The 18625-nt window shown below is 37.3% G+C and overlaps 2 protein-coding genes across 2 annotated transcripts; one reads left to right on the forward strand and one right to left on the reverse strand.

Annotated features, from left to right (window-relative positions):
- Positions 1-697: 697 nt before the first annotated feature.
- Positions 698-3583, reverse strand: LOC149148845 (putative disease resistance protein At1g61300). The gene has a single exon (XM_089442294.1). The coding sequence runs from the start codon at positions 3347-3349 to the stop codon at positions 698-700; it is 2652 nt and encodes an 883-aa protein (XP_089298420.1). The 5' UTR covers positions 3350-3583.
- Positions 3584-13743: 10160 nt separating this feature from the next.
- LOC149148846 (uncharacterized) lies at positions 13744-18053 on the forward strand. Its single transcript, XM_089442295.1, has 3 exons — positions 13744-15041; positions 15666-17620; positions 17992-18053. The coding sequence occupies exons 1-3, from the start codon at positions 13744-13746 to the stop codon at positions 18051-18053; spliced, it is 3315 nt and encodes a 1104-aa protein (XP_089298421.1).
- Positions 18054-18625: the final 572 nt, after the last annotated feature.

The raw sequence follows: 18625 nt of genomic DNA on the forward strand, positions 1-18625 counted from the left end.
CTTAATTTAAAATTTACCCATTTGCAACCACCACCTCTTCACCTCTTAAAAATATGGTAATTTTATGAGTTAATAAACTATGAAATTGAATCTTATAAAAAAAATTGAAAATTAAATTTAATATTTTTATAAATATTTTAATCTTATCAATTGAGTTTAACAAATTATTTTCCCCACTCAAAATTATTCAATATTCTATAATTCGATATAATAATAAATTTAAATGAACCATTTAATATCATTTAATTTGAAATGATAAACAAATAAAATATCAGTTTAAATTAACCTTAATTTAAAATTTATCAACTAGGAAGAAAGATCCCACATATTTATAATACAAATCTTTTTTCTTAAAATTTTTAAAAAGTGATTAAAAAATAATATTTTTAAAATTAAAATTAAATAAATTTCAAATTATATATATAATTTAACTAAAAATAATATATAATTTTAAAAATTAACATTAACATTGTTATTATTAAAAATATGATAAAGTAATTAAATTTAAAAGTAAAAAAATAATAGTTTAAGGCATTTACTATTATTCTTTTCCATTACATCTAAAAAAATATTTAATTTAAACTCAAATCATGGGTAAAATATTTTTGCATAGTATAAAAGGGAATACACAAGGTTTCAATGCATTCTATGGCTAGTACTTTATTTACATCATTACACTCAGAATGAAAATTACACTTTAATGGTGGTAATTCTCCTTTTTAATAAATATTTTGTCCAGGCATCTTTTCATGTCATTATCATCCCAGATCATATTTTCCCACCATCCTTCCTGACCGTATAATGCTTTTAAGTTGGGTAACTTCTCAATACCCCTCGGCAATTTCCTTAATGCCGAACAATCAAAAATCTTGAGGACACGAAGCTTGAGAAGTGTTCCTTCTTTCAACGCACCTCCCTCACATGATGGCCCTGTCAAACTTTGCAGCTCGTCCATGTCTTTTAAAACCAACATCTCTAACATTGGAAATGCACCGGGATCTCTGGAATTCCCTATCCCTAAATTCTTCACCTTATTACATCGATCTAATCCTAAAAATTTTAAATTTGGCAACCTTTCCAGTGAAGGGAGCTCCTCCAGTTCAGAACATTCATACAAATCTAACCTTTCAAGTTGATGAAGCTTATCTATTGAATTTGGCAAATTTAGCCCTCCATATCTCCATAACCAGAAGCTCTGCAACTCTTTCATATTCTGTATGTCCTGAGGAAAATCAGTTTTCGTTTCAAGTGATAAAAGTAAATGCTTCATTTCTGACCAGTTACCAATAATGAAAGAATTAATATTGAAACCAATATCCAAAGCTAGTCTTCTCAATGAAGTGACTTGAGACAGCTGGGGTGGTAATACTAATTGGGGGCAACTCCATAGATCCATGTATTGAAGTTGTTTGAGCTTTCCTATGCTAGACGGCAGTGATACCAATTGCTCGCAATTCCATAAATTAAGATATTGGAGTTGTGCAAGCTGACCTAGGGCTTCAGGCAATTCCTTGATGGCAGTGTCACTCAAATCGAGATACACGAGTAATTCAAGTTGTGTTAGAGATGTTGGCACTGACTCTATACGGGTGCGGGAGAGATCTAGAACCTTCAAAGAGGTGAGGTTCGAAAGAAAGCTTTGGGGAACATTACAAGATAATGTATTTTGGGATAAGAGCAAAGTCACAAGTTTTGGGCATAGCCTGAAATCGTTTGGCAGAGATTCAATTTCATTACGGCGGAGTGATATTCTTCTGCATTCGGCCTCTATCTCACTGTGTGGGAAATCTTGGAGCTGTTGGCCTGAACGGCATAAATAATGTTCTTCCTTCTCCGCAATGTAGATTGCCATATCCCTAATCACATCGTGCACTGTTACACGCCTACTTTTCCAGACATTCACAGGTTTGTTGACAATTATGTCGTTGCTCTGCTTTTCAAAACTATGATTCTGAAACAAACCACGATCTATGAGAAGCTTTACATACCTGTACCCGAGCTGCATGTCTTTGGTCTTAATAAACCCTTCGGCGATCCACAGGGACACCAATTGCTCCACATTAATTTCCTCATCTTCTGGATACATAGCACAGTAGAGGAAACAACTCTGCAAGTTTGGAGTGGTGGACAGGTCGTCGTAGCTCCATCTTAATCTTCGATAGAGTTGTCGGTCTACACGGGGATGTGTATCAGGAAAAGAATGATCTGCGCTCCTCATCATAGACAAACAAGAATTCCATTCCTCTACTACTGCTGCCTTGGCTCTCATTGCTGCGCCCACTACGGTTATGGCCAACGGCAAACCGTCGCACTCGTCCGAGACTTTTCTGGCACACTCCTTCAAATCCTCTGGAACAGGACCACTTCTGAAAGCTACTTTCTCAAACAATGTCCACCCATCCTCAGTGGACAAGGGTTTCACTTCTATGGATTTGTCTGCCTCTGCTAACGCTAAATCTCTGCTGCGTGTAGATAATACTACTCTGCTACCTTTGTCAGCCCCAAATGCAACACCTAATTCTTGTTGCAGATCCAATGGATGCCACATATCGTCTAACATCAAAAGAAATTTCTTCTTAATGAGACTTGCAGACAGCATCGCCTTCAGGGTATCAGTGTCTTGATCAGAAATGCTGGCAAGGTCTAATTTGAGTGCCGTTGCAATCTGACGCTGCAATACCCTAATTTCGTAGACTTGAGAGACCGTGACCCAAATCACAACATCAAAGACGTCACTCACCTTGTAGAAGTTGTGCACGGATTTGAGCAAAGTGGTCTTTCCCACCCCGGCCATGCCGTACACGCCAATTTTGCAAACTTGTGAAGCTTCCGTTAGCCATGTCTGCAACTGCGCCTCTGCAGATTGAATGTCCATCCCTACAATACCCCATTCTGGCTGGGGTTGCAGTAACTCCTTTGGCTGCAGTTGTGCTGAGGATGAGGCAACTTGCTGAGCGTTTGCAAATATTGAAAAGAGAGTTTGAAGCTCTCGACGGAGCTCATCAAATCTCGAAATCCACTCTCTAATCTGTCTCGAGATTCTGGGCTTGCAGAAGATGCAATCCACACACCGTTGCTGCAGGTAGGACCTATCGATGAGGCTTCTCGCCTCTCCAATCTCATCACGCACGCTCTCCAAACAGTGTCGGATGGACTCGGGCGGTGTCCTCTGCTGATATTGGAAGCTATTGTAAATATCTTGTAAAAGAAACTTCATACTTTCCAACTTAGCTCGCAGAACCCCACGGTTTCGATCTAGGTGAATAACATCATCTATTTGTTGAATGAGTGGAGCCACAACCAGCTTGTTAATGGCGTCCGCTGCAACGGAGGTTCCAATCTGGTCCATGGCGATGGTTGACGCAGAGAATGTGCTGAAATATGAAAAAGGGTAAGAGAAGAGGACTGGGAGATTGAAGCAGAGAATATATTTTGTATACAAAAAGGGTTGGCTAAGAGAACCTGTGAGGCAAAGGGAAATATCAGGGAGATGGATAGGAAGCAGATAGAGGTAGCGAAATTAATATAGGCAAACGGGATTCGATGGCTGGTCGTGTCTGTGTGTAATGGTATCTTGAATTTCAGAATGAAGAAAAAGGTAAAGTAAAAGGGAAGGCGTACGGGCGGCATCTTCTTTTCGTTGACGATGCCCATGTAACTGTCTGTGTGTAATGGTATCTTGAATTTCAGAATGAAGAAAAAGGTAAAGTAAAAGGCAAGGCGTACGGGCGGCATCTTCTTTTCGTTGACGATGCCCATGTAAAACATTGACTAAACAAAAATGGGTCCTCCCACACAATAATTACATTGGAAATAATAAAACAAAAATGGGTCCTCCCACACAATAATTACATTGGAAATAATAAAAATAGCATCTTAAAAGAATGAAAACCCATGTGAAGTTTTAACTTTAACGTTAAAAATATATTCTTTAACATTTTAATATTGGAATAATAAAAATAGCATTTTAAAAGAATGAAAACCCATGTGAAGTAGGTAACTTTAACCTTAAAAAAATATTCTTTAACATTTTAATATTACAAATGTTAAAAAAATATTCTTTAACATTTTAATATTACAAATTATACTATTTTGATATATTTGATACATCTTAATATTACTTTACTATGTATATTGATATATTTTATTTATAACTCACATTGATTTTCTTTTATTATTGTTAATATTTTTAAATGCAGTTTATTAATTTATATATTTTATTTATAACTCACATTGATTTTATTTTATTATTGTTAATATTCTTAAATGTAGTATATTAATTTAAATTAAAAATTGAATAACTTACACATCTCTCATCTTATTAGCAAGTAATAGAATTTTTTAATTTTCAGTTACTTTCCTATTTAAACATTTCAATATTTATTATTATTATTTACGCACATAAGTTTTTCAATTTTTTTTTTTGTTTTTATATATATGCATCTATATGACGTTGATGTTGAAATAATTTAGTTAACATGGATATTCAAATAGTTTATATAATTCCTACATTGAAATATTTTTAAGAAGTATAATAACCATACATCTTCCTCATACTAAAAAGTGAAAATATACAGATTTTTCTTTAACATTGGGAGAAAATTAAATTACTTTACATGAGCATTGATTTTTTTTATTTATACTAAAGAATGAGAATGAAATATTTTTATCACCTATCTCGCTCATTATATACTTTTTATATAAATATTTACTTACTAATAACATTAATCATTGTAATTTTTTAATATCATTAATTACAATATTCACTTTTCAAATAAACATAATATTATGATGTGTTAAATTTATATTCAAAATTTCTAAGTTTTTTTTAGTTGATGTGATTTCTTTTGATGTAAAGGTTAATGGTTATATCTAATTTAACATTTAATAGGATAAAACAATTTTTTTAAAGTTTGGTCGGACTACATCTTCATCATGTTGAATATATCGCCCCGATTGGGACGGGGAATTTAACGGGTGACTTCATATCAAGAAGTGCCTTAATAGAACACCCGGTCACCATGTATCCAAGACCCTCCAGAATTAATAACATAAAACATTAATACTACTCTTTATAATATTTACTTTTAAATTTTATTGTAATATATATATATATATATATATATATATATACCAATTCATATAATCAATATTATATATTTAACACATTTATTTTATTTAAGCTATATAAAATATTTTGAAATACAATTCATTATTTTTACTAAGGAGTTTAGATTTATATTAATTCCGATCAAGCATTGAGAGGGATGAAATCTCTTTTCACTCTAAAAGATGTTTGTGCCATAAGAAATTTGATCCCTCTTGGCCCTTGGTAAATACGAAGTTAAGATGAATCTAAGTTGGTTTGATAATTTATAATTATAATTATTTTATTTTTATTTTTATTTTTATGTAATTTAATTGAATCAAAATGATTTATTATTTATTATTATTTATTTTAATTTATTTTATTTTTTTATGTAATTTGACCAAGTTAAAATGTTTAACAAGGCAAGACAAGACATGACATTACACCATCTCTTCTATGCTAAGCTAAAGAGCATATCTCTATGTGATTATTTTAATTTTTAAGAAATACTAATAAATATTATTATCCACTAAAATATATTTTGATATACCACTTCCCATAAAATATATATAAAAAACTTATACAGTCAATCTTACTTTTTGTCTAAGTTATTATATTTAATACAATAATTCAATAATGTGTGGAGGACCACTTTCCACAAACATCTTATAAAGCGTTATGTGGATAAATTTGTTGGAAGCCAGAATAATATTGAGACAAGAGTGAATCAATATTGTGTAAATTTTAAACAATTATTTAGCCAATAAAAAACATTCAACAATGCATCAATCACATAAAGAATTGGACACAAGATGTTTATGAGGAAACCCATATAGGAGAAAGCCACAAATATTCTTTTAGTTTTACTGTAAATGCAAGCACTGACTTCAACTTACATCAAGTTATGTAGGTACCAACCTACAAAAGGCTTCAACCCTCTTTTCTTTGCAAGCACTCACTTGTTGGAAGCACCAACTCCCACAATTTCCAAGCACCAACCTATTGATATTTTTAGAAACCTAGCTAAAGTGACTTCAATCCCTTGATAGACAATTTTAGTATTAGTTCTACCCAACTTTTCTAATATTTTCTTTGCAACATCGTCTATGTCCTTAATTCTTTGCAATTTTCTTGTACGCAATAACTTCATATCTCACCCAATCTCCAATTTTAGCCTCTGCTCATCTCTTTACTACACAATCTATCTCTTACTTGCTTCATATTTATTACATTTAGTGGTTTCAACCTCTACTCAGTCCTCTCATGCCCATTGTCTCTCTTTCTGTCTTTATTTTTCATCAATCACTTATCCAATCAGAAACTCGGCTTATATAAATTTATGCAGCTTCGCTCCCTCTCATGAATAACCATAATTTCTATTGTCTCCAACAACCTTTTATTCTTCTAAATCATGATAACGCAAGAAGTTTTTCATTCCTGTCCTTTAAATTTTGCAACTATCTCATATTTTTGGCTTTTTCATATTTGGTGTCCCTTGGCCTTCAACTGAATTTGGCATGTGAAACACCAAACACCAAATTTGTTAAATATCCACCAACTTCTAAATTGCGCCCAGTGATCATATCATAACCGACAACAAAGAAGTCACATTAGTCCCCCTCCCCCCCACCCTCCCTCGACTATCTGAACTTTAACAAGAGGGGGAATTTGATTTTTGTATTATGTGTAGTTAAATATCCATTGTTTTTCAAAAGAATGCCCTCTGATCATGTGATCCAATCAAAACCGAAGTCACTTCGAGGCCCCCAAACTATCCAAACTTTAACAAAGGGGGGTTTAATTTTTTTTGTCTTATACAGTTTATTGTCATGCAATATGGCACCACATGAGGTTAATTGAGCCCACTAAATGATAGTGTCGTTATGCACCAATGGCTTATGGATTATGGGCCATGTCATGTCCACGTCATTACCATGTTACTATCTTCCACTTGTCATGCCATTCACTGCCCTGTCACTACCACCTGTCATTAATGTCACACTGTTGTTGAATCCATCACTCCCAATATTGTCCATAACTTCACGTATTTTCTATATCTGATGTTAGTATAGGATGTTGGATCAAGTCCTTCTCCACCATTGGGTCTATTTTATGTCGAACTATACATTAACCTATGCACATGTCTCCATCTGATGTTGATCTACGCCATCAGATCAGTTCATTCTTTGTTGTCAGATCTATCATATGTTAGACTGCAAATTAACCTCCATGCATGTCTACATCCAATGTTGATCTGGGTCATCGGATCAATTCTTTCTTCATCATTATATCTATCATGTGAATACCCACACAGTATCCTATGTGCAGGTTTTGCACCCAATTCAAATTAAGGCCATTGATCTTACATTGTTATCATCCTAGTTCAGTTTCCGTGTCATCTATGCTAACCAACCAAGACATGCCATGTATCCAGGATCATATTACACCTACCACGTGTCATTTACCATGTGTCCATTTGGCTAACCAAAACTATTGAAAATGGGTATCACGCGTCACTACCTCTGGTTGCGACATCATCGCTCTACCACATGTTTGCCATGTCATTGTCACTTATCATCCACATGGATCCACATCACATTGGATACCAAATAGAGTGAATTTTATATGTTAATTACCACACATGTGTGAGCTTGGTATCGATATGGATTGTAGGATATGAGCAATCCCAATCATTGAATCCATCACACAATACCTTCCATACACTTTGGACATGTTGTGCACATAATGTGAATTTGAACCATTGGATTGAAAATTTATTCGTTGTTGGATCCAATGTTTGCATACCCACACTATAACCTCTACCACATCATCTCTGTTAAGTCACCTTGCCATGTCATTTGTGGTTGACATCTGATTTGGCGCTGGGAAATCTGGTATCTAACTTCATTCGCTATGTGTTATCTGGTGTGCCTTCCACACCCCAGATGCTCAGATAAGCATTGAGATCTTGGATTAGTTCAGTTATCTACCCATCCAACCTATCAAACAATATTTGCCCAGCTCAACCCCCTGAATGGCTAGATATCAAGTGGCCATTTGGAACCATGACCCGTTGAAACCATGCCTAGACTGCATCACTTCAAACTCATATTTTCCTTCACTCTTGGAGAGTTAAACTAAATTCCATATACCACTGGAAATTTATCTGGAGGGATATCTAAACAAGCACTTTTCATGTGCTTTTGAGAAAGTTACTAGTAGACAAAATGCCTTCAAATAAAGGTTACTCAACAAACAACCAAGTCATTATAAGATTAGCACATTGTTAATAGAAACAATCAAGACATCAATAACATCATAAACATCATGCATGAAAACTCAACAAGCTCCCCGTGCACTTGACATCACTTGACATCAATGACTAGACTCGACATCAATGACAACAACTGCCAATATACTAAACAAACCCTTAATTTTATTTTACCTAACATTTTAATCCTTAAATGAAAGGTACCTTAAATCATGAAACATGTGTATACTATAGCTTTTAACTTCTCACATCTATTTCACTTCATATTGCACCATTATTGTCACTGAAATACAATGTTTCTTGTATGGATGGTTCCACTTTATTACAAATTTTTTTATTTGTGTGACACTAAAAAAATTTATAAACAAATTAAGGGTTTTAGAGATTTAAGATGGAAATTATTTGGGGAATCAAATTATTTCAATTTAGCTTTATAAAAATATGGTGATAACATCTTATTATTGAGCAAATCATCCTTTCATCCAACAATAGGACCACCAATCTTAAACTTCACTTATATATATATATATATATATATATATATATATATATATATAATATGTTCTTTGGTATAAAAAATATGACTTTTAATTGAAAATTTAAATTTTTTAAGTTTGATTTTTTAAATATTTTAATTAATATTATTGAATTTCTTATTATAATAAATTTATTGATTTTTTTTTAAGTTTAAGATGTATAACTATTTAAAAAAATTCAATATTGGTATTTAAGTATGGAGTTGTCTTCAGTGCGATTTTTTGGACTTTTCGGTGCTAAATCCGACGGAAAAATCTTAATTTGTGTTATTTAAACTGGTTTTTTGACTGTATGTATGGATTCAACACCCTAAAAAACCCCTAGGGTAGTTCAATTGTGCAACGATTACCCATCAAACTTGTGATTTCTCTAAATTCCTGCCGGATTTTAGAGAAATTAGACCAGAAAAAACCCACTAAAAAACTTCTAAAAAGTCTCACTAAAAACACCTCGCCTAAGTATTAGATATTATTTTTATTCACTAAATAAAACTCATTTCATGATATTCTTTTTTCTTTTAATAAATAAAAAGGATCCTCTCACTTGTTTACAATCATCCTCCCTCAAAATAGTCTCATTTGCTATCAGTGCCCTCTGAAAACTCAATTTTATCAAAAATATTTTGAAAATTAAATCTAATATTTTTATAAATATATTAGTCTTACCAATTGAGTTCAACAAATGAAGAAGATTATTTTTTCACTCAAAAGTATTTAATATTATTTAATTTGATATACTAATAATTTTAAATTATCATTTAATATTATTTAATTTGAAATAATAATCGAATATATTGAGAATTAGTTTAAATTATTTTAATTTATAATTTATCAATTTTTCCTCTAACACTTATAAAAAATGATACTTCTAAAATTTAATAGATTTTTTTTGGTTCACTTTAGTCTTAAATTCATTGGAATTTTTAATTCTCTTCCTGCTAAAACAGGGCACAACCAACCGTGAAGTTTGATTTCTTACTAAAAAATTCATCCTCAACCAATTATGTTAACTAAACTTAACTAAACAAAAATAGATCCTCTCACATCGGTAAAAGACAAAACAACCCGTATACCGACATTTTTTCGGGTCGAATGATGTCCCACCAACGCACATGCCATTATATTGTGACTGAACAAAAATGGTCCTCCCATGTGACAACGTCACATCGGTAAAAGGAAAGCCGTATGCCGACAATTTTTTTGCCGACAATTTTTTTTTGTCGATGATGTCCCACCAACGCACATTATTCATAATGCAGAGGCTGCAATTTAAAAATGTTATATTTTGATTTTGGGAAATCAGAGAAATTTTAATAAAATTTTGAAAATTTTAGCAGGAATTTTTAGAAATTTACATCGTAATTGTCAATACTTTTGAATACGCTAAATCTATTTTTATCACGCAAAAAAAATAATTCAAACTCTCAAAATTAATTACATCCCATAATTACATTGTAATGATGAAAATGTAAAAATCCATGTGAAGGAGGGAATTGAAACTTCTAGAGGTGGGGTTAAAGTGTTTTATCAAATAAATAAAAAATATATTATCTAACAACTTCACACCACAAGTTATACCTTTAAACTTTTTCAACATAGAATATTGGTTTTCGAAAATAAAGTTAATTCTTTTAATCAAATTTTATATATAAAAGAGTATAAGAAAATAAATAAAAGATTTAACATTGCTTTAAAAGTATATTTATATTTATGTTTTGTTTAATAAATAAAGAAAATAATATTTTTTTAAATCAGGAAAGAAATATTATATTATTATTTATTTAGAATAATGTTAATTTTATAGTTATAAATTAAATTTAACAAATTATTTTCATAAATTTAATGAAATTTTTTATATAAATAATTAAAATTTTTTATATTTATTTTATCATAAATAAAGATGATTATGATTTTAATGATTAATGTTCACTAAGATCAATATGGTTTACTAGATTTGAAGAGAGTTAGAGATTAATTGAGATTTTTTAACAAATTTTTTCTATGATCAAAGAGAAACGAGAGAAGTGTTCCTAGATCACCATAGTTTTGTTGATTTAACAAAGAAAAAGGATAATATTGTGGCAAAGATTTTGAAAATTAGAATGGATGTGAGTAAGAGTTGAGAAATCCAAGAGAAAGTGTTTTTCATCTTCAACCCTCTTAGTATCATAAAGGTGACATACTCTTTTGCCTCGAGAAGTTTTGGGAATTGACCAATGTTCGGTTTCATTTTGAAGGTCATGAGAATTAGTTCTTATCCTGGCAATGCCCGTTTTCTTCTTAGCACTGATAGATAATTCTAGTTTTCAATATTGGAGTTGATCACCAACTTATAATACCTTAGCTTCCTTTTTCCTCCTAACTCCTTATCGCCTCATAACTTATCCTTAAATTTGGAAGTAATAATATTTTTGATATTACCCTAATTCTTCAAGATTATCTCCTCCTTTACCCCCCAATGGTCACAACCAAGACTAGACATCCTTATGCCAACCTCACTTGAACCGAAGGTCAGGGTTTTCACTAGAGTTAAAAGCAAGTTTAGGGATCCTCTTGGCTTCCATGTTGTAAAGCTTATTAATGGCATCCACTGCAACTAAGGTTCCAATCTGGTCCATAATGTTAGTTGACACAAAGAATGTAACGAAATATGAAAAATGGTGAGAGAAGATCACTGTGTGATTGAAACTAAGAATATGATGAATATGAAAACGATTGCTAAGAAAACTTGTGAGCGAGAGGGAAATACCAAAGAGATGAATTAAAAGCTGAAAAAAAATGAAAACAATAATATAGGAAAACAACGAATAGATAGGAGGCTTTGTAGTGCTTTGGAAGTATTTTGAGAAATCATAGGGGTATATATTTAACACTACTGAGGGGAGGACTTGGCGGAAGATGAAGTCTGCGGCGCGCACTGAGGGAAGCTACGAGGGTTTCGGTTAGGGTTGATCGAAACCCTACCCTGTCTTTTTCCTGCAGACACCTACGATTATTCCCGGACCGGGCACGACTTTTCTGGGCCATCTGTCGCGGTCACTGTCAGCCATGGAAACGGTTAATGAAGTCATGGATACTGAGGAGGCTCTTGACTACTCTGAGGACCTCCATCCGTCGCAGATCTTCCCTGAACACCCTGTTTTCGCTCCGCGGTCTGTGGATCCGGTTACCACCTTTTCTGGGTCGCTTTCCCTCCCTTCGGTTTCCATCCCGATCCCACCCCCTGTTGGTACACCCGAAGGCACCATCACCACCTCCACTTCTGATCTGGATCTCCCCCCGTTATCGCCGGGTACCCTCCGTTTTTTATCCTCTGTGATTCCCCCATCGCCGCCTTTCGATTCGCGTCCCCCCTCCTCCTCGGCTCCGGTACCTACCCCCTCCTCTCAGCCTCAGCCATCTGCTGCGGGTATATCTACCCTCCTGGGCTCCCCCTCGGGATGTTTTGAAACCCCAGCAGTGAAAGTCGGCGCCTCTAGGGATCCGCCGGATAGCCTCCCGGATCCTCTGCTAAATCATCCTTCTGCGCCTAGATCGGGGAAAAAGAGGACCAAGTGTGTTAAATCTACATCGAAGGACATTGCTATTTGGTTCAGTGAGGCTTCTACCATCTCGGAGACCGCAGTCATGGCTAATACCATCTTGGTGGGGCATGTTCGGGGTCGTGCCTACTCTGCGACCAGGCTCACCCAATGGGTCAAAGAAATTTGGGGCGGGATATTAATGGAACTCCCGGAAGTTCAGGTGCTCTCCCGTGGATGGTTCTCGTTACATTTCGCGAAGGAGAATTATACGGACTTGGTCTTGGCAAAGTTTTGGCATATTGAGATGGCGCCTGTATTGTTAAAGCGCTGGAGTCCGCTGTTTGACCCAGAGAGAGAACAATTGGGTGCAGGACCTCTTTGGGTTCGGCTGCCAGGCTTGCCCCTGCAGTACTGGAATGAAGAGACTTTCATCCGCATAGGTAACGCCCTGGGAACCTATCTCGATCACGATCGCACATTCGTGGAATCTAGGAATCGAGCCCTGGCTCGGATTCTTGTTCATTTGGACACCAGGGATGGTCTGGAAGAAAAGATCACTCTACATTGGGGGAGATACTCTCGCATCCAGATCCTTGATTATGAAGGTGTGCCCTTCAGATGCCGACGCTGCCACCGGGTGGGGCACGTATTCAAGGACTGCCCGCTTAATCAGAGATGTGCCGGTACACCTGAGGCAAACATATCTACTCCAAGGACTGCTTCACCGGTTGCTCAACCTTTTCCTCCGGCGAACACCACCAGTGTATCTGCTGCACCGACTCAGGGTATTTCAATTGGGCGTCCTTCTGCTCCTATCACCAGATCAAAGTCGGCAAATACCAGCGCACCAGAGGGACTCCCGGGTAACTCTCTATCTCCCCCTCTGTCATTAATTTCATCATCGACATTTGATGCACCATCATTATCTGTTGTTGCTTGCTCGATGCCACAATCTTCTGCTGTCGCCCCTGTCATCACTTCCACGCTCCCCCCATCATCTCCAACATCATCCCTCTCTTCGCCCAGGGGCGCGGCCCACCCTTATTTCCTGCGGTCTCGGCATCATTCTCAGGGGGCACACACCTCCCATACGGGTTTAGGGATTATCACTCCGGGGACATCCTCTCTTCCCTCCCGTGGGAGAAAATCCGATCTTACCAAGGCTATTCGGAGAGCTGGGGCAGAGGTTGCCACTGGAAGGCAATCCACCATTGATGGGGTTCTTAGAGCGAAGAATACCCCGGGGAATTTTCCCCCATGAAGTGCCTTTCTTATAACTGTCGAGGCTTGGCTAGTGCCTCAAAGAAACTAGCCATCAAGAGGATGTTTGCGTCCTCCCCTGTTGACATCATACTGCTTCAAGAAACCCTCGGGCCTGCTGATTCCATCACTGCAGCTCTATCTTCTATCCTTCCTGGTTGGCTGTTTACTGCTCTGGACGCTTCTGGTCGATCGGGTGGTTTAGCCATTGGTTACAATCCTAGCACCATCAAAGTACAAGGGACCTGGGGTGGGCCTGGTTTCTTGGGGGTTGATCTTTTCTCTGCAGATTTGGGAACCTCCCTTAGGATCATCAATGTATATGGACCCTGCCAGCAGCGTGAATATTTCTGGAATAACCTCTTGAGGTTATCCATCCTTTCTGTTGATCAGCTGATTATTGGGGGGGATCTAAATTTCTCCCTGGGATATGGGGAATCTTGGGGAGCCTCGGCTCAAATTGATCCCTTATCTGCATTCATGACAGACCTATTGGACAGACATGATTTATGTGATGTGCCCATGATCAAGCCTCTGCCCACCTGGAGGAACAGAAGGATTGGAGATGCAGCCCTAGCTCGCAGACTTGATCGCTTCCTGATGAAGGGGCCATTACTTCAAAGGTTTCACCACTTCAGGCAATGGGTTGGGCAAGGGGGTATATCTGATCACCTGCCCATCTATTTAGAAATAACCGGTCCAAATCAAAAGCCTAAGGCACCTTTTAAATTCAATCATGGGTGGCTCCTGGATCCTGCGTATGTCAAACTTGTATCAGACTTCTGGCCCTCGCATCCTATTGATCGTGCTGACTCTTTGGCTAGGGGTTTTTGTGCGAACCTTTTAAAGCTCAAGGAGCTGTCTATTGAATGGGCTAGGAACAAACAAAAGCAGGAAACCTCGGATCTTATTCGTATAGAAGAGGAACTCTCCTCTCTCACTGATGAAAGAGGGCTTGGATTTATATCAGCGACTGACAAGGCACACCTGGTGGAGCTTGAAAATCAGAAACAAAAAATTCTCAAGGAGAGGGAGGAATCTACTCGTCTTCGCAGTAGAGCAATTTGGCTTAAGGCTGGGGATGAAAATTCTCGATTCTTTCATAATTATGCAAAAGGCAGGAGAGTCAGTAACACCATCTGGAATCTTCCGATGCCAGAGGGTGGAGTAGCAGACACATTCAATAAACTATCACAGTTGGGTACTGCACATTTCAGGAATCTCTACAAACAGCCACCGGGCTCCAACCTTGCAGATATCATAAACATTGCTGGACATTTTCCCCGGTTTGTCAATGAAGAGGAAGCTGAAAGTCTATTTGATCCTGTATCCCCGGAGGAGCTTGAAGCCACCATCAAATGGTTCAAAAAGGAGCGCAGCCCAGGCCCGGATGGATGGACCATTGAGTTCTACATAGCTTTCTATGAGATGATCAAGATGGATCTCCTTCGGGTGATAGAAGAGTGCAGAGTGACGGGCTCTATGTATAATGCTATCAACTCCACCTTCATAGCCCTGATTCCAAAATCAGACACTCCCTCCTCATTTGATGAATATCGCCCCATCTCCCTCTGCAATGTCCTATATAAGATCATATCCAAGATCATTGCAAACCGCATGCGCCCTATCCTTTCCCGACACATTGCACCTCAACAATTTGCCTTCTTGGAGAATCGCCAGATCCACGAAGCCATTGGGGTTGCTCAGGAAGCTTTCCACTCCATCTGGACAAAACAGCAAAAAGCTATCATCCTAAAAATTGATCTGGCAAAAGCCTTTGATAGGGTCAGCTGGTTATATATCAAAATGCTACTCATCCACCTGGGATTTCCTCATCCCTTCATCACTTGGATCATGGCTTGTATCTCCACCCCAACCTTCAGTGTACTGATCAATGGGTCAGCTTCTCCGTTCTTCCACTCTGAACGGGGCCTTCGTCAGGGATGTCCACTATCTCCTCTTCTTTTCCTTATTGTCATGGACAGCCTCAGCCGTCTCATTGCAACTGCCAAACAGAATGGAGACTTCGGTGGTCTCAAAGTATCAGATGATTGGTTCCTTACACATCTACTCTTCGTGGATGATGTCATGATCTTTTTAAATGGTAGTATTCGGGACTCGCATACTTTCTCAAAGATCATCACACTCTTCTCCTCTGCTACTGGGATGTTGGCAAACCATTCAAAATCATCTATCATTCTTTCAAGAACCTCTGTAAACGAGTCCCATCTAGCTCGTCGGCTCTTCCCATATGGCATCCATCCCCTTGATCAGGGCTTAAAGTATCTGGGCTTTTGGATCAAACCCATCAGTCCAAAAATAGCGGATTGGATTTGGCTAGTTGCAAAGTTGGAGAAGAGGCTCAACATCTGGAGTCACCGCTATCTCTCCCGTGCTGGAAGGCTGGTTCTTATAAAGGCAGTGTTAGAAGCTACTCCGGTCTTCTGGATGGCCTTGGCATGGATCCCTCGGGGCATTCTATCCAGATTACAGCAAACATGTAACAGATATCTATGGAATGGGGCAACAGAGAAACGCATATTTGCTTGGATCGGATGGAAAAGGATCGCTATTCCCAAGAAATGGGGAGGATGGGGACTCAAGGATCTCCCATCTTTTGCTCTGGCGTTGGCAGCTAAGATGGGATGGACTCTTATCACGGGAGAAAATCTATGGACCCATATGGTCTACCATAAATATATATGGCCTCTACAGATCATGGATTGGATTCGTCTCCCTTCCTGGCCTAAAGCAGGGATCTCCTCTGTCTGGAAAGCACTTCTACATGCTATTCCTCTCATCCGGGATAATTTGATTTGGAGGATCAATGATGGTGCACAGGTCAGAGTTGGACGGGATCCATGGAGTGATAGTGGGGGTAGACACATACTCCCGGAAGAGCTCATACAGCACCTACACTCGCAAGGGATCTCCTCCATCGCTGATATTGCTGACATGCAAAATTCTTCTATTTTTGAACAGTGTTGGAAACCCGCGGATCAATTAAACATCCCTCCACAGTGGCACCATACCTGGAGAACTTACACCACTGCTCTATCAGAAGCTCATATTAGAATTAAGCAGGGCTCGGATGAGCTTATTTGGTTCCCATCCAAGCATGGTTCCTATACACCAAAAGACGGATATCTCACACTTATCTCCCACAAGATTCCGGATCACATCTCCTTTTGGTGGAACTCCATATGGAAGCTTACGGCCCCTCCTCGACAGAAGTTATTTTTCTGGTGCATTCTGAAAGGCATTGTTCCCACGGGTGATTATCTCATGCGACGGGCTATACATGGACCTTCCTGGTGCATCATTTGTAAGCAGGCAGCTGAATCCAGCGTACACCTCTTCCTAAATTGCCCAAATCTGATACACATCTGGCAATCCATATCCGCGAACATTCAACTCTCGACTAGATGGGAGGGTGTGGATATAAACAATGCTTGGGAAATCTGGTATAACCAGCACCGCAATTCAAAACTACAGTGCCTGCCAATCATCATATGCTGGTACTACTGGCTTGCTCGAAATCGCCTGACATTTGAAGACAAAGATATTATCTGGCCACAGCTCACTGCTAAGATTATCGCTGTCTATAACGAAACCCCCGACCCTGTGCAGCAAAAGACCCGTCATCCGCATGATCCGCCCCATATTGATCAAAGCCAGCCATGGGCTTTTTTCGATGGTGCCGCACAGCAACAAGGCTGTGGGGGTGGTTTTCTCCTCTATAAAAATACACAGCATATCTACAAAGCAAAGCTTGGTCTCGGGGCTGGCTCAAATAATTTCGCAGAGCTCATCACTTTACGGCACCTACTTCATTTTGCATTGCATCATGATTGCTTGCATCTGCATGTTTATGGAGACTCAAAGATAATCATTGATTGGTTCAACAATATCACCACATGTCATACACATACACTCAGCAGTATTTTGGATGAAATTTATATATTGAAGGCTCAATTCACTGACATATCGTGCCATCACATTTACAGGGAACATAACAACTGTGCCGACCAACTTTCCAAGGAGGCCACGACACTTCCCAGGGGAGAGTGGATGATACACGAGCAGCGGGGCGAAAATACATATCAGTATTACCATCGCCCATATATAGACGCACAGTATCATAGGGCAGATAGCCCATGAATCTCATGGTTTTTTGTTATATAAGATTTTTGAACTGTTTTGTATATAGCTGATATAGGAACTCTACTGATAGCCCTGCGTGGCAACATATATATGACTACACAGAACATCCTAGAGATGTAATTTTTTGCTCTTTTTGATCATGTACAGCAACTACTGATACTGCTATTGATGAAAACGCAACATATGCAATACGCATCTACAATATGTAATTTTTTCCAACTAATGAAAAGATTACGATTTTTCCAGGGGAAAAAAAACGAATAGATAGCATGTAATGTTTATATATAATGAAATGACATTATATCTTAAATTTCAAAAAAAAAAAAACACAGTAAAAAGCATTTTTTTTAAGATACCCCACCGAAGAGCATTATTCATAATGTAAAACTGTGACTAAACAAAAATGGGTCCTCCCATACAATAAAATTACATTGGAATAATAAAAATAACATCTTAAAAAAATGAAAACCCATGTGCAGTACGTAAGTATACGTAGAGTCACTTGTTTTATCACATTAAAAAAAATATTCTTTAACATTTTAACATTATAAATTATACTATTTTGAAATTCATCCATTTTCTAAAATAAGAAAACATATTATAACTCATTTTTTAAAATAAAAAAACATATTATAACTCAATTGTCTGACGAAAAGAGTCTTGATAAATTTTGCCACCATTCAAAAAATTAGGTGGATTTTACAAGTATAATGTGTGATATAAAGATACCATAGAATATTTGTATTTATTTAGTAAAACAGTTAACCCTGCACTTGTTCTC

Source organism: Pinus tabuliformis, chromosome 9 (assembly GCF_031772625.1).
Source record: "Pinus tabuliformis cultivar Carrire ecotype Pingquan chromosome 9, CPIR1, whole genome shotgun sequence".
Lineage (NCBI taxonomy): Eukaryota > Viridiplantae > Streptophyta > Pinopsida > Pinales > Pinaceae > Pinus > Pinus tabuliformis.

Bases quoted from the DNA above. Each gene is read 5' to 3' on its own strand.
- LOC149148845 (XM_089442294.1), bottom strand. From the start codon at position 3,349: ATGGACCAGATTGGAACCTCCGTTGCAGCGGACGCCATTAACAAGCTG.
- LOC149148846 (XM_089442295.1), top strand. From the start codon at position 13,744: ATGTTTGCGTCCTCCCCTGTTGACATCATACTGCTTCAAGAAACCCTC. The intron at 15,042-15,665 runs GTTCAAAAAGGA...TGTCATGGACAG, and splicing joins CTTGAAGCCACCATCAAATG to CCTCAGCCGTCTCATTGCAA. The intron at 17,621-17,991 runs GTATTTTGGATG...GATCATGTACAG, and splicing joins TCATACACATACACTCAGCA to CAACTACTGATACTGCTATT.